Raw genomic sequence first — 15,814 nt, 5'->3', positions numbered from 1 at the left:
TAAGCCAACTTGTTGCAAACTTTAAATCAAAGCAATCTTTACCGCTAAACCAAAAAGGTGAGATTTTCAACTTTCTTAAATGCGTGTGAAAACTTTGCACATCTAGTAATAAGTAACTATGTTCAGAGTATTGCTGGGGACGTGTAAAGGAAAATTTTATTATATCATCTTTTGTATTCTACAGATGTATTCTGGTCATCCCTTGGAGGAAAAAAGGAATACCAAACTTCTCCTCTCCTTGAAACACAATTTGAAGATCATCCCCCAAGACTTTATGGTTGCTCTAATAAAACAGGCCGGTTTGTGGTGCGTATGATTATTTATAGGGCTCCCAGAGGTAAGGTAAACTTGTTAAAAACACACGAAGGTCTTTATATAAAGAAGACAGTTCAAACCATGTAACCAGTCATTCCCAAACTATTTTATCTCTTTTTTTCATCTGTGCAGTAACTATAACATAACCACCTATTATGAGCAAATTCATGTCTTGGACAGATCTGCAACCCTGCCTTTCCGCAATATCTTTAAGCATACAGTGCTTCCACTGCTGCCAGGGATTCTGGGTAATGTGTTACAGCAGGTTACAGATACAAGTGGCTGCATCTGTAGGGTCAGTTTATTGCATTTAATTTCTGGTATGGTCCACACTCACTCTCCCCGGAGGGAATAGAACATGGGAAGGCCCCAATCTCAGCCTCCCAGTTGTGTGATCTGCCTTCCTCAGAGGGAAGTAACAATTCACTAACTTTAGGGCGGTCCTGCCCTTAAGTACAGCCAGAAGGCGGGCACCCCGCTCTCCCAGCTACAACAGGATGTACCACCCTCTGCAGCCACTCAAGTGCAGTATCTAATTGAAGGGGAAAACCCAATACCAACTACTGGCAACCAGATAGTACCAGGGTTTACTGCCAGTCCATAAGGTGTATATATTATACCACAAAAATTCCCACCCCCAATGCAAAAAACTTCCCACCCCAAATACATACAAAAAAATCCCCTCCCCCCCCCAAAATATATACAATCTTCCCCACCCCCCAAATACATACAAAAAATCCACCTATCCAATACATATAAAAAAAAATACAGATAACCCCCATACATACATATAGTATACACACACACACACACACATATATATATACATATACACACATATATACAGTATATACACACACACGCATATATATATATATATAGATATAGATATATATATATATATATAGTGCAGAATAAATGAGTTCTTCAGTATTAGGTGATACCTTTTTTATTGGACTAACAATTTATGTCATAGGACAAGCTTTCGAGAGTTCTCCTCTCTTCTTCAGGTCAAGCAATACTGATATACAAAGGATTCAATGGCTAATACAGTGTAGAGAGAAGGAAAAAAACCAACAGATATTTACTGTAGATAAGGTAGGGTGTTAAGTGTTTGAAGCCAGGGGACAGTGTCAAAGAAAGGTGGGGAGGGGAAGGGATGCTGGGGGGGAGAGAAAGTGTGGCTAAGAATAGTGGCAAGCAGGATAATTACAAACAATTTTGATAGGGTGTGAGAAAACCCATGACCGCATTAAGTCCTTTGGTTTTGGTGTCAAAGAGTCTTATCATTCTGAGTTCAAATGTTTTCCATTCTTGGGTGCTTTTAAACATTCCATTGAGGATACAACATACAACCCTACCCTAGAGGGTATACGAAAAATAATCAAAGATCTGCAACCCATGCTGACAGAGGATGCGACATTAAAAGAAATCTTTCCCAAACCTCCCATTCTTGCATTCCGGCAACCACCAAACCTCAAACAGAAATTAGTCAGCAGAAAACTTCACAAGGATTTTAAAGACATGGATAATGGCACAAAACCGTGCAGCAACAAACGCTGCAAACTCTGCAAACACATTTGCCAAGATCCCACAGCCAGTCACAACCATAGAACAGTCAATGTTAAAGGATCATACAGCTGCACATCCAGAAATATAGTGTATATGATTCAGTGCAACAAATGTGACCAAGGCTGCTACATTGGGGAAACCAGCCAAAAACTACAAGGAAGAATGAATATGCACAGACACTCTATACTCCATCACGAAGAAGGAAGATACTGCTCACCTGTGGGGCATCACTTCTCACAACCAGATCATTCCATAAATGATTTAAAAATCAAAATCCTCAATGGAATGTTTAAAAGCACCCAAGTACATACATACATACATACAGATTTTTTAAAAATACACACACACACACACACACACACACACACACACACACACATATATATATATATATATATATATATATATATATATATATATACATACACATACATATATTTAAAAAATACATATAAACCACCCAAATACATATAAAAAAAGACCCCAACACATCTAAACAAAATTACCCAATGCATATACAAAAAGACTCCAATGCATTTAAAAAAGAACCCAATACAGGCAGTCCTCGTTTTACAACGCTTCGCTTTACAACGAATGGCTTATCCAACGCTATGCAATGCATACCTATATTCACTTTTACAACGCCAAAATGGCTTATCCAACGCTCTTACGACGCTTTGCAAAGTTGTTTGTGTATATAATATATATTATACTATATTACACTATATAATATATTATATTTTTATATTATATATTATGTTATATTACATATATAATACAGTATATGCACAATATAATGTGTGTGTGTGCTGCATATCTTATTGTCTGCGTAAAATATTTTGTGTATTTTAGCATTAAAAATGCCTTCAGGAACGGAACGTTTCATTTAAACAGTGTTCCTATGGGAAAACGTGTTTCGTTTTACAACGTTCTGCTATCCAACGCCATTTTGAGTAACGCATTGTGTCGAATAACCGAGGACTGCCTGTACATCTAAAAAAGAGCCCAATCCATTAAAAAAAATAAAACAATACATATTTTAAAAAAAACCCTCCCCAACACATATAAAAAATACCCCAAGCCCCCCCAATACATATAAAATACCCCAAGCTCTCCAAATCATATACAAATACCCCCAAGCCTTCCAATACATATAAAAATACCCCCAAGCCCCCAATACATATAAAAATACCCCTAAGCCCCCCAATACATACACAAATTACCCCAAGCCCCCCCAATACATATATAAATACAGACTTAGCTTGGGTCAGGCCGGGCCCGGTGTCTGCGGGGGTCCGCTGGCTGGAGGGACTGGCCGGTCGGTGCTGCAAATTTCTCCCTACCTCTGGCTGGCTGGCGGTCTCGGCCGGCCCTGACTCTCAGCTGCCTGTAGGACCATTCCTCTCTCTGTCCCATGCCACCAAGCTTCCACTGCTGGCGCGCGTTGGGCTCTCTGACGTCAGCGTGAGGCGTGCCGGAAGCTAGGCCAAGCTTACTTCCGGCGTGCTGATGTCAGAGAGCCCCATCATGCGTGGCAATGGAACCTCGGTGGTGTGGGACAGAGAGAGGAAAGATCCAACAGGCAGCTGAAAGTCGGGGCCCGGCTGCAACCGTCAGCAGGGCCTGGCTAGAGGTCGGGGGAAATTTGCAGCGTGGCCAGCCGGGCCCCCCCCAGCCAGCGGGCCGGGACACCAGCCCTGGCTGCCCCCCATCTCTGCAGCCCTGCCCTAATGTATCAGTTTACGTGACACTGCAGCAAGCCATTTTGCTCCTACTTTCTTCTCACAGGGGAGCATACGTGTGAGCTATCCACCCACTAAGAGATAGCTCATGGTCTATAGCAACGAGCAGGGTTATGTACAACAGCTTTTTTCCTCTCTAACTACAGTATACCATAGACTACATATCACACTCTGGTAGTTGCACTACCACCCTGCTCAACTGCCTTCCTTGCTGTAAAAACTAGATACCTGCAGCATATCTGTGGTATTATCAGAGTATTTTAGTTACCAGTGGTCCACAGTTATGCACTGTCTCTGACCTCCAACTCTGCAGCCAACCAGCTATTGAGTGTATACTTATTGGTTATACTTTTTATTCCACTTCGTTGTTAAATACAGACTGTCCCCGATGTATTTTATCCCATTTTTTCATTAAATATTGGTTTTATTCTATGTCCACTTATACATTCACAATATACAGGGTATAGCTGCTTGCTCTCTAGCCCTGCAGGGCTATCACAATCTCATGTAACCCCTTAGACGTCAACTTCAACTCTGCCAACACACTATTTAATCTATTAATAATAGTGTTTCGGTGTATAAGTGCATGCAATTTGGGGCTTTCCTGTCATCTCCTCACCTACAGTAGGAGACATCTTTTTGACAGGGCTTCTTCCCCTTTGTCCTAATGTTATTCCCCTAGTGAACCGACCCCAACCGACCTCCATTTTCTAAGTACAGCGGTTATACCGTCCTTTTTTGTTCAGATGTGTACTGGTATCTATAATGTTGCACCCATTCAATGTAATTGAAATCTAGAAAGATCAAATGTTGGAGTTGTACAGTGCTTCAAATTAAACTAATGCTAAAGATATGATTAATGGGTTAAAACTAGGTGATTCGTGTTTTTTTTTTATTCAGAGAAGTCATTCATATTTTAGATTAAAATATGGTTTTAATTTAAGTGCATTTCCAAAGCAATATCACGTTTAATTATTAAATTAACAGGATATACCTACAATACTGATTTAAAGCAAAGACAGATTTAAAAGCAATCTATATACATGTCTTTTCTATACGTTTATTGTGTAAAACATTTATTCATTAAAATGTTTACAAATATGTATTTGCACGTGAGAGTTCTAGTTTTAACATTATCTGAATAAATAGGTTGAAGAGGTACCGGGAGAATTCACTCAAGAAGACCTAGCAGAAGATGATGTCATGATGCTTGATGCTTGGGAACAGGTAAGTAATGTATTACAAAACGTAAGCAAAAAAGTAAAATAATTACGATACAGAAATTGTAATTTGCAGGGATTTTCCTAGGGTGTACTTTCATGTTTATTTCACATATGTACTCTGTTACAATTCTATGTATTAGAATGTTTGTTCTGTACATGGTTTGTGCTATATTAATAAAGTTACATATACAGATATAAAATATTAATGCAGTACTCCCCTTTATTAATCTAGATCAGGGCTGCACAACACGCTACCCGCCCTCGATGAGACTTAAAAAAAAAAAAAAAAAAAAGTTGAAAAAAAAAAAACTTTGAAAAAAAAAAAAAACTTTGAAAAAAAAAAACTTTGAAAAAAAAAAAACTTTGAAAAAAAAAAACTTTGAAAAAAAAATGGCGGCGATTCCCCGCGGTCCCGGCGCGCATGCGCAGGGCCCGCTCCTGCTCCTGCTCCTTGCTCCCTCCCCCCCCTCCCCACTCCCCGCTCGCAACGTGGGACGGAGGGGAAAGTCACAGCCAGCTGAGCTCTTCTGCGGCCGCTCCCCCCCCCCCCTGATCCGAACGTGGATATGTGCAGGGGGGTGAGGTGAGGTGCATTGAGGTGAGGTGCAGGGGGGGTGATGTGAGGTGCAGGGGGTGAGGTGCAGGGGTGATTGGAGGTGCAGGGGGGTGATTGGAGGTGCAGGGGGGTGATTGGAGGAGCAGGGGGGTGATTGGAGGAGCAGGGGGGTGATTGGAGGTGCAGGAGGGTGAGGTGCAGGGGATGTGATGTGCAGGAGGGGTGATGTGAGGTGCAGGGGTGATGTGAGGTGCAGGGGTGATTGGAGGTGCAGGGGTGATTGGAGGTGCAGGGGGGTGATTGGAGGTTCAGGGGGGGTGATTGGAGGTGCAGGGGGGTGATTGGAGGTGCAGGGGGGTGATGGGAGGTGCAGGGGGTGATTGGAGGTGCAGGGGGGTGATTGGAGGTGCAGGGGGGTGAGGTGCAGGGGATGTGATGTGCAGGATGGGTGATGTGAGGTGCAGGGGGTGAGGTGCAGGGGTGATTGGAGGTGCAGGGGTGATTGGAGGTGCAGGTGTGATTGGAGGTTCAGGGGGGTGATTGGAGGTTCAGGGGGGGTGATTGGAGGTGCAGGGGGGTGATTGGAGGTGCAGGGGGGTGATTGGAGGTGCAGGGGGGTGAGGTGCAGGGGATGTGATGTGCAGGAGGGGGGATGTGATGTGCAGGAGGGGTGATGTGAGGTGCAGGGGGTGAGGTGCAGGGGTGATTGGAGGTGCAGGGGTGATTGGAGGTGCAGGGGTGATTGGAGGTGCAGGGGGGTGATTGGAGGTGCAGGGGGGTGATTGGAGGTGCAGGGGGGTGAGGTGCAGGGGATGTGATGTGCAGGAGGGGGGGGTGATGTGAAGGAGGGGTGATGTGAGGTGCAGGGGGGTGATGTGAGGTGCAGGGGGGTGATGTGAGGTGCAGGGGGGTGATGTGAGGTGCAGGGGGGTGATGTGAGGTGCAGGGGGGTGATGTGAGGTGCAGGGGGGTGATGTGAGGTGCAGGGGGGTGATGTGAGGTGCAGGGGGGTGATGTGAGGTGCAGGGGGGTGATTGGAGGTGCAGGGGGTGATTGGAGGTGCAGGAGGGGGGAGGTGTTGTGCAGGAGGGGTGATGTGAGGTGCAGGGGATGAGGTGCAGGGGTGATTGGAGGTGCAGGGGGGAGAGTGATGTGAGGTGCAGGGGGGGAGAGTGATGTGAGGTGCAGGGGGGGGAGAGTGGTGTGAAGTGCAGGGGGGGAGAGTGGTGTGTGGTGCAGGGGGGGGAGAGTGGTGTGAGGTGCAGGGGGGGAGAGTGGTGTGAGGTGCAGGGGGGGAGAAGGATGTGAGGTGCAGGGGGGGGAGAGTGACGTGAGGTGCAGGGTGGGGAGAGTGGTGTGAGGTGCAGGGGGGGGAGAAGGATGTGAGGTGCAGGGGGGTGGGATGTTTGTGGTGTGCAGGGGGGTATTGTGTGTTTGATGTGGAGAGGGAGTATTATGTGTGTGGGTGAGGGGGTATGAGAGATAGATGGGAAGTATCGCAAAGGTTGATAGTGAGGGGTTCTGGGGGAGATATGAGGATGATGATGAGGGGTGCTGGAGGAGATAGATGATGATGATGATGATGAGAGGTGCTGGAGGAGATGATGATGATGATGATGATGATGATGATGATGATGATGATGATGATTTTACCCGTGCGGCCCAATTTTTTTTTCCTTGGAGCAGTTCGGCCCTTCTCGCTTTACGAGTTGTGCAGGCCTGATCTAGATTATAGCTAAACATCATGATGTCAATGAACAGCATGTAGCACAAAGATTTGATTAGATTGCTGTTTCTATGTTCACATACTGTACTTGTACACGTGCATGGGTGCTCGCCGCAGACTGGACATCCACGAGGCCGAGGTGGGGATATAGATATACTAACCTGGGGCCACGAAGTAGCGTCCGGAATGCAGATGCGTGGTTATGGTTAGCCGGGTCGGGGTTGGAGAGTTGAAAGTAGTAAGGTTCACGTAGGCGAGGTTGAGGGTGATGAGATGGCAAAGCTGGAGAGAATAGCACCTGCAACCAGGCCCTGATGGAGGACAACTCAGGGGATCTGACTGACCAGAAAGGATTTACCTCCTGAGAGAGGCGACAGCAACAGGACCTGTCCTGGGCGGGTCGGGAGGTGGAGGGGATCCCATAACCATTTCAGGAAGTTGGGAAAACTGACAAAAGGAGCCCCTGACTGGTTCGGAGGCTGTGCATGCAGAGGGATCTTTATGAAGCAAGTCATCTATGTCCAGAAGTGGTAACATGTACCCTAAACATGCCCTGCTTGTTTGATTAATCTTGTTGTACGTGCATTTTTTACATCTTTCACTGTCACAATATATGTACTTATTTACACTATGAGAGTCGTGCGCTGTGTTTTTTTCTCTTTTACCTGCTTTCCTGTGTGATGTTGAGCCACCCACTTTAACAAGCTGCAGACTCTCTACAAATGAGTTAAGGCTTTTTGTATATTTTATATATAATTATTTATCACTGTGTTTACTATGTGGAATATTTATTATACAGTATGTTCCTTTAAACCACTCAGTGCACTTATAATATTCCTGATTGGTTAGATTTAGAATATCACTTTAATATTTGTATCACTGTTTAGTACAATTAGTGCACAGTTTTTTTGTTTTGCCCTTCCACTCATCACCCTGACGAATTCTCACCAAATTATGGCAAGTCCAATTTGGTAAAGATAGAGGCTTCTTGCAACCTGTCAAGCAGTTCAGAAATGAGAGGTAACGGATATCGATTTTTTTACCGTGATTTTGTTGAGTCCTTGGTAGTCAATGCACAGATGCAGGGTTCCATCTTTCTTTTTAACAAAGAAAAACTCTGCACCAACGAGAGAAGAAGACTTCAGGATGAATCCCATCTGAAGGTTTTCTTGAATGTACTCCTTTATGGAGCGGTTCTCCAGAGGTGACAGTGGATATGAACCTCCTCTGGGAGGTACTGAACCCGGCAAAAGATCAATGGGACAGTCGAAGGACCGATGCGGAGGCAGCTCCTCGGCTGAACATTGTCGAATACGTCTTGAAAGGAAGAGTAGATACTGAGTAGTTCAGGTTTCTGCTCAGATGGCGCCGAAGCAGCAGCCAGAATCTGGGAAGGAACAGAACAGGTTTTTAGGCATCGTGAACTCCAATGGACGAGCCAAGACTCCGCCCAGTCCAAGAAAGGATTATGAAGTTGGAGCCATGGTAATCCTAGAATTACTGAAATATTAGGACAATGGATTACGTCCAATCGGATCTTTTCCATATAGTTCGTACCTGTCTCCAACCGTAGCGGAACCATCTCCAAGGAAATTAATGCTGGTTGTGAGGGTCTGCCATCTATCGCTTCCAAAGCTACCGGAGAATTTTTCTTTAGCAATGGGATACCATGTTTCTTAGCAAAATTTTGGTCGATGAAATTGCCGCCTGACCCAGAGTCCAGAACATTTGATAGACAGCATCAACAGACTAGAGGGAGAAGTATGCAGATTTCCCAGTGTTATTATCCCGCTCTTCACTGGGATTTGGCGTTTTTACGACTTATTCGGACAAAGAAAAGTCTGATGCCTGGTGACACCGCAATACCTACAGAGACCAGAGCCGTATCTGTGCTGCTTCTCATTGGTCAATAAGCTATTACCCCTGAATTGCACTGCCTCATCTGGATCCAGAGAATAGAGGGTACTGGAAGCCGGTGGAAAAGTATAAATAAATTGTGTACCACCTTTACGCGAAACCCTCTCGGCTCTTCTTTCCTGGACACAGGTCCATGCGGATACATAGGGTCATCACATTAAATCCTCTAACCCTGCAGGGCGTTCCAGCGTGGTGAGTTCATCCTTGAGGTTCTCTGTAAGGCCTTGCCAAAAGACTGCTACCAGTGCTTCGTCATTCCATCCGGTCTCTGCAACAAAGGTCTGGAATTCAACTGCATAGCGGGCCACAAGTCGACTGCCTCGAGAAATATGTAGGAGAGAGGAAGAAGCCGTCACCTTATGTCCTGGGGTGTCAAAGACTCTTCGGAACTCCCGTGTGAAGAGAGAAATGTCGCTTGTGAGGTTCGATCGTAGCTCCCAGATGGGCGATGCCCACGCCAAGGCTTCATCGATTAACAGGGAAATGATGTATGCGACTTTTGAACGCTGAGACACAAAACAAGAAAGGGTAAGTTCAAATTGAATGAAACATTGATTTAGGAACCCCGACAGACGAGGGGATCCCCGCCATAGTGATTTGGGGTCGGGAGTCGGGGTTCAGCGGTGATGTGGGTGGGACTCAGTGTCGGGACAGTCTCTACTGGGGCAGCAGGATTGAGTGCTGCAGGCTGTAGCTGATCTATAGTGGATTGCATCAGATCCATACGTTTCATAGTCTGATCTATGTGCTTTTGCACTTTATTGAACCAGCTGTCGTGCATGGCCAAAACTCGACCCACCTCAGCGGGGTCCATGTTTGCAGGGCTGAGCATAATGTAACGGGTGCTCACTGCAGACTGGACACAACCACGAGGCCGAGGTGGGGATATAGATACACCAACCTGGGGCCACGAAATAGCATCCGGAATGCAGATGCGTGGTCATGGTTAGCCGGGTGGGGTTGGAGAGTTGAGGGTAGTAGGGGTCACATAGCTGAGGTTGAGGGTATGAGAAGGCAGCGTAGTAGTATCCATAGCAGAGTTGGAGGACATGAGACAAGCGGGTAGCCGGTATCCGTAACTAGGGTCTTGGTGTAACTATAAGGAAACAAGATGACAAGACAAGGAAATAACAGTATGCTTGCGACCAGCACACGTCACAAAAAGAACTGTTATGCTCAGCCAAATTACAGGTGCAAAGGCTGAGCATATAAAGAATGATTCAGCCAATCCGGGAACTGCTGGTCAGCAGAGGCTGAAAGTGAAAACCAGAGTGCTGATTCGTTGCTGTGCAGATTGCACACAGCAGGAGCTGAAGAGGAAGCCAGCAGCAAGTCAGAATCAAACTCTGGAGCGGAGCTTGCGCCCGATCCTCACACTTGTAGACCACAGTTACAAAGCAGTTAATGATTCTTGTCCAAGCCCCTGTGTTCCTATGGCTTCATTTCCCTTTTTGAATGCTTTGTCTCACTTTTCCTGGGTTACTAAATTCATTTTCACTAAGGTCCAGTGTGCATAGTACTATATGGTGTGGAGGAATTCAGGAGCATGACTGGCCAACTCCCTCCTTCTGATTTCTGAATCTGCTCCCCTTTGCTAAGTGGTGCTATTCCATAGTGCATAGTGCCCATTCATCCAGCACAAAGGTAAACAGAGTAAAAATAACACAATTTATGTTAAATTTGTGAGCATCACTCCAGTTGCCATTACTTGATATCTATGACCTTGTATCGTTAATGTAATTTTTAGTTAATGCAAAAGATTTCAGATGTTAAAGAACAAGCATTAGATACGTGAGAGAAAAATGTGTGAATTTGGATCTGCCAATTCCTTTGGTCCATGGATCAGTCTCAAAAAGGACAATCCGCCATTTTGGATTATTTTTTTTCAAAGACACACAGCGTGAGTCCCATTCAAACATAGGGACCCCCTCTGTGTTAATCCGATGGGCCCTTACAGCCTGCTATGGACCATAGGGAGAAGGAGTGGCTCAGTGAGTAAAGACACTGACTGACACTGAGATTGCTGCAGGGGAGCCTGGTTCAATTCCTGGTGTCGGCTCCTTGTGACCTTGGGCAAGTCACTTTATCTCCTTGTGCCTCAGGCACCAAAAAAAAGAAAAACATAGATTGTAAGCTCCACGGGGCAGGGACCTGTGCCTGCAAAATGTCTCTGTAAAGCGCTGCGTACAATTAGCAGCGCTATACAAGAACATGCTATTATTATTATTATTATCTCGCGGAGTTTTTGGCGAGATGGCCACACTTTTCTCCGGTGATGCGGAAGAGAACAGGCAGCTGCAACTGTACTAAATTAAAAGTGTCTTTCATCTGCGGAATTCCAGGAAACGGATTTGGCTGGTTCTCCCATCTCTAAAAACATTCTCTTGATCATTAAAAAGCCTTTTATAAGATTAGCTGGCAATAAAAAGTCCTCTCAATGTCCTGCATTTTTAATAACACTTACATTTTCCATTATAGATATTTATATGGATTGGAAAAGATGCCAATGATGTAGAGAAAATAGAATCATCGAAGTCAGGTACTTTTGATACTTGTATGACTGATGTTAATGGTGATCTTTGTAGACACAGTGGCTTATTTGTCAAATTCTGCAAAAGTGGGTAAAACAATGATTTTTCTTTGTTCTTTCATACATTTTATGCTATTCTTTTGTACCAGTTTTGCAGCTAGGGAGGTTTGATTAATAATCCCAACAGTTTAAACTTTGGTTCTCAATCTTTTTAATCTTCTTTGAGTGCCCCATGAGTGCCATGAGGTCCGTAACCCTTGGGGTGCTATTACATTAGGGAGGGCCTGCTGCCGGTCTTTAGACACTCAGCAGATTAAGATGTGTTTCCAACCACAAGCTGTAAAGACCTCATCTTCCTCCAATATGTTATAATATCTGAAGAGACTTTTGAGTATTTAAAACTTGTGCACGCAACATTGATAAAGAACTTATATTGTCCAATTAAGAGCCAATGAAGCTTATTTTTACATGGGGCCTCCTGCCAACTTTATCATGTAGATATACAACTACATGGCATTGACAGGGATTAATATTTTGATTTGTTTTACTCAGAGTTTATGATAATATACTGTGGATTGTTAGTGCAAATTGATTGAATACCAGAATGTAACAACATGTAACTCAAATATTGCAGTTTGCTTCTGATACAAGCTGCAATATTTTAGAAGAAACACAACTTGTAACCTGTATGATTCTGTTATGGTTTGTTTTGGGAGTTAAATAATAAATGCAATTTTGCTTGGTTGTCTTTTATAGCCAAACAATACATTGAGACTGATCCATCCGGAAGGGACAAGGGCATTCCAATTGTAACTATAAAGCAGGGATATGAGCCACCAACATTCACTGGCTGGTTTATGGCCTGGGACTCCAAGAAATGGCAGGATTGAGATATTCCATCAAGCAAAGTAAAGGAAAAGTGTACTTAAAGAAAATGTCCACAATTAACTCAGTGCCTCCATGTTATGTTTTGTAAAGGACACTTTTGTATGCTAGCTTACAATTCCTCCATAACGTCTTTCATTACAGAAAGGTTTGTGATGCATTATGTTACCCTGATGGCAGGGGAAACAGAATAAATAACTAAATAAATAACTAAATAAATAAAAAGCTTCAATGAGCTGGGCTTTCTGACTGACCATTAACTTGAAGTTATATAAGGTTTCCTGAATTCAGAATGTCACTTGGATCACTGGTTTTCAACCTTATTGGGGGGTTAAGGAACCCCAGAATTATATTGTGAAATTCTGGGGAACCCCAACCCATCCCCCCAGTCTCTCTTTTGTCCCCCCTCACACTCACCCTTACACTCCCCCACTCACTCTCCCTCTTACGCTCACTCTCTCTTGTACACACACTCTGCCCTCTCTCTTCTACACACACACATACTCTGCCCATCTCACACTCTCCCTCTCCCCCTCACGCTCCCTCTCTCTTCTACACACACTCTCCCCCTCTCTATTCTACACACACACACACACACACTCCCCCTCTCTCTTCTACATACACAAACACTCCCCCTCTCTCTTCTACATACACACACTCTCCCCCTCTCTATTATACACACACACCCACACACACACAATTTCCCTCTCTCTTCTACACACACTCACACAAACTCTCCCCTCTCTCTTCTACACACACACATACACACACGTTCACTCCCCCTCTCCCTCTCTCTTCTATACACACACACACTCACCCTCTCTCTTCTACACACACACTCTCCCTCTCTATCTTCTACATACACACACACACACACACACACACACACACACACACACTCTCCCTCTCTCTTCTACATACAGTACACACACACATACTCCCTCTCTCTTCTACATACACACACTCCCCCTCTCTCTTCTCCACACACATACACACATACACTCCCCCTCTCTTCTACACACAAACACACTCTCCTGCTCTCTCTTCTACACACACACACTCTCCTGCTCTCTTCTACATACATACACACACACTCTCCTGCTCTCTTCTACATACAAACACACACACACACACTCTACCCCTCTGTCTTCTAAACACGCATATACACTCCCCCTCTCTTCTACACACAGACACACACACACACACACTTCCCCTCTCTTCTAGACACAAACACACTCTCCTGCTCTCTCTTCTACACACACACTCTCCTGCTCTCTTCTACACACACACACACACACACACACACACACACACACACACACACACACACACACACACACACACACACACACACACACACACACACTCTCCCCTCTCTCTTCTATACACACATACTCCCCCTCTCTCTTCTACGCACACTCTCCCCCTCTCTCTTCTACACACACACTCTCCCCCTCTCTCTTCTACACACACACACTCCCCCTCTCTCTTCTACACACACACATATACACCCCCCCTCTCTTCTACACACACACACTCTCCCCCTCTCTCTTCTATAGACACACACACACACACACACACACAAACACACTCCCCTCTCTTCTACATACACACATTCCCCCTCTCTTCTACACACACACTCTCCCCCTCTCACTTCTACATACACACACACACACACACACACACACACACACACACACACACACACACACACACACACACACACACACACACACTCTCTTCTACACACACACACACACACTCTCCCCCTCTCTCTTCTATACACACACACACAAACACACTCCCCTCTCTTCTACATACACACATTCCCCCTCTCTTCTACACACACACTCTCCCCCTCTCAGTTCTACATACACACACACACACACACACTCTTCTACACACACACACTCTCCCCCTCTCTCTTCTACACACACACTCTCCCCCTCTCTCTTCTACACACACACACACTCTCCCCCTCTCTCTTCTATACATACACACAAACACACTCCCCTCTCTTCTACATACACACACATTCCCCCTCTCTTCTACACACACACACACTACCCCTTTCCCTCCAACACTGCAGTGCTACTGTATGCCGATCTGAAATTCCCTCCTTCTGTCAGCCAGAACTTGAACGCAACTTACGGCACTGGCAGGAGCAGGGAGGGGAAGGATCACAGTGACCGGGCGGCTGCTGCTGCTGAGCTGGGGAGCTGTGGGATGACTGCTGCATGGAGTGCTGCCATGCTGCCAGGCCTGGGTCAGCTGGGAGAGTTGTCCCAGATCTCACCCCCCACCCCCCTGAGGGGTGCCCACAGAACCCCGGTTGAAAATCACTGCTCTAGATATTCTACAACCTTGTATAATGGCAACTTGAATGATTTGCATTAATGCCCTACTGCCATTAAGACTATTGCTGAACGGTTTTATTATCTGTCAGAAAAGATTAACTTCTGCATTGATTTTTAATTGTTTAATAGCCACTAAACTTGTACCTATGAAATATGCTCAAACTTGTAAGTTGTTTCAAAACCAAATGGAATCTTGAAATAATGATCTTTACAAAATATGTGGGGGTTAAATAAATATATATACATACAGTACTGTATCTGAGAATTATTGTGATAAATCAAATATTTATCAAAAAAACAGTCTTTGAGTTAATTAAATAATTAATTGTCCTAGAAGAATGTGAAGATATATTATTGTCAATTAGCTTATTTGTTTCTTCTTTTCCCATTAATATTTGTTTACACAAACCATAAAGGAAGCAATGTCTGTAATGTTTCTTGTCCTGTTTACATAAAATGCTACAAAGCTGCTCTGCTTTAGGCTGCGGCCCCGCTAGCGCTGAGCGGGCGGTGCTTGGCGAGGTGACTTGCATATATATATATATATATACACAGTGGTCGACAAATCACCAAAAAAATCTACTCGCCGAACAAAAAAATCTACTCGCCACCTAGTACCAAACGTGTGCTGCTTGGGCCAATAGGCGCTCGCCACGATGTTAAATGCACTCGCCCGGGGCTTGTAAATGTATAGGTTTGTCGAACACTGTATATATATATATATATATATATATATATATATATATATATATATATATATATATATGCAAGTCCCCGCTCACGCGATGCGCACGCGGGTATGCTTGTGCACACACGCGATGCGCTTAGGTAAATAAAAAATTTATACTTTCCCGCTCGCTCAATATTCGGCAATGCGCCACCCCCCGCGCGCGAGCAGACGCAGGACATCCGGCCAGCATGCTTTGAGCGCAAGCGTGCTCAGCACTAGCGGGGACTCAGCCTTATGCTCATTTGCTTGAATACACATCAT

The 15,814-nt window shown here is 44.7% G+C and overlaps 1 protein-coding gene across 1 annotated transcript in view; it reads left to right on the top strand.

The window, feature by feature from the left end:
* LOC142487623 (scinderin-like) overlaps positions 1–15,072 on the top strand; it is a 162,029-nt gene extending 146,957 nt beyond the window's left edge. The window contains exons 13-16 of the mRNA XM_075587232.1: positions 185–306; positions 4,779–4,856; positions 11,530–11,590; positions 12,338–15,072. Coding sequence (XP_075443347.1) covers positions 185–306; positions 4,779–4,856; positions 11,530–11,590; positions 12,338–12,471 — 395 coding nt within the window. The 3' untranslated portion in view covers positions 12,472–15,072. The remainder of the gene's footprint in view (positions 1–184; positions 307–4,778; positions 4,857–11,529; positions 11,591–12,337) is intronic.
* Positions 15,073–15,814: the final 742 nt, after the last annotated feature.

The sequence above is a fragment of the Ascaphus truei genome, chromosome 2, assembly GCF_040206685.1.
Source record: "Ascaphus truei isolate aAscTru1 chromosome 2, aAscTru1.hap1, whole genome shotgun sequence".
NCBI classification, from domain to species: domain Eukaryota; kingdom Metazoa; phylum Chordata; class Amphibia; order Anura; family Ascaphidae; genus Ascaphus; species Ascaphus truei.
The sequence above is the reverse complement of the archived record's forward strand: the minus strand, read 5'-3'. Positions and strand labels throughout refer to the sequence as shown.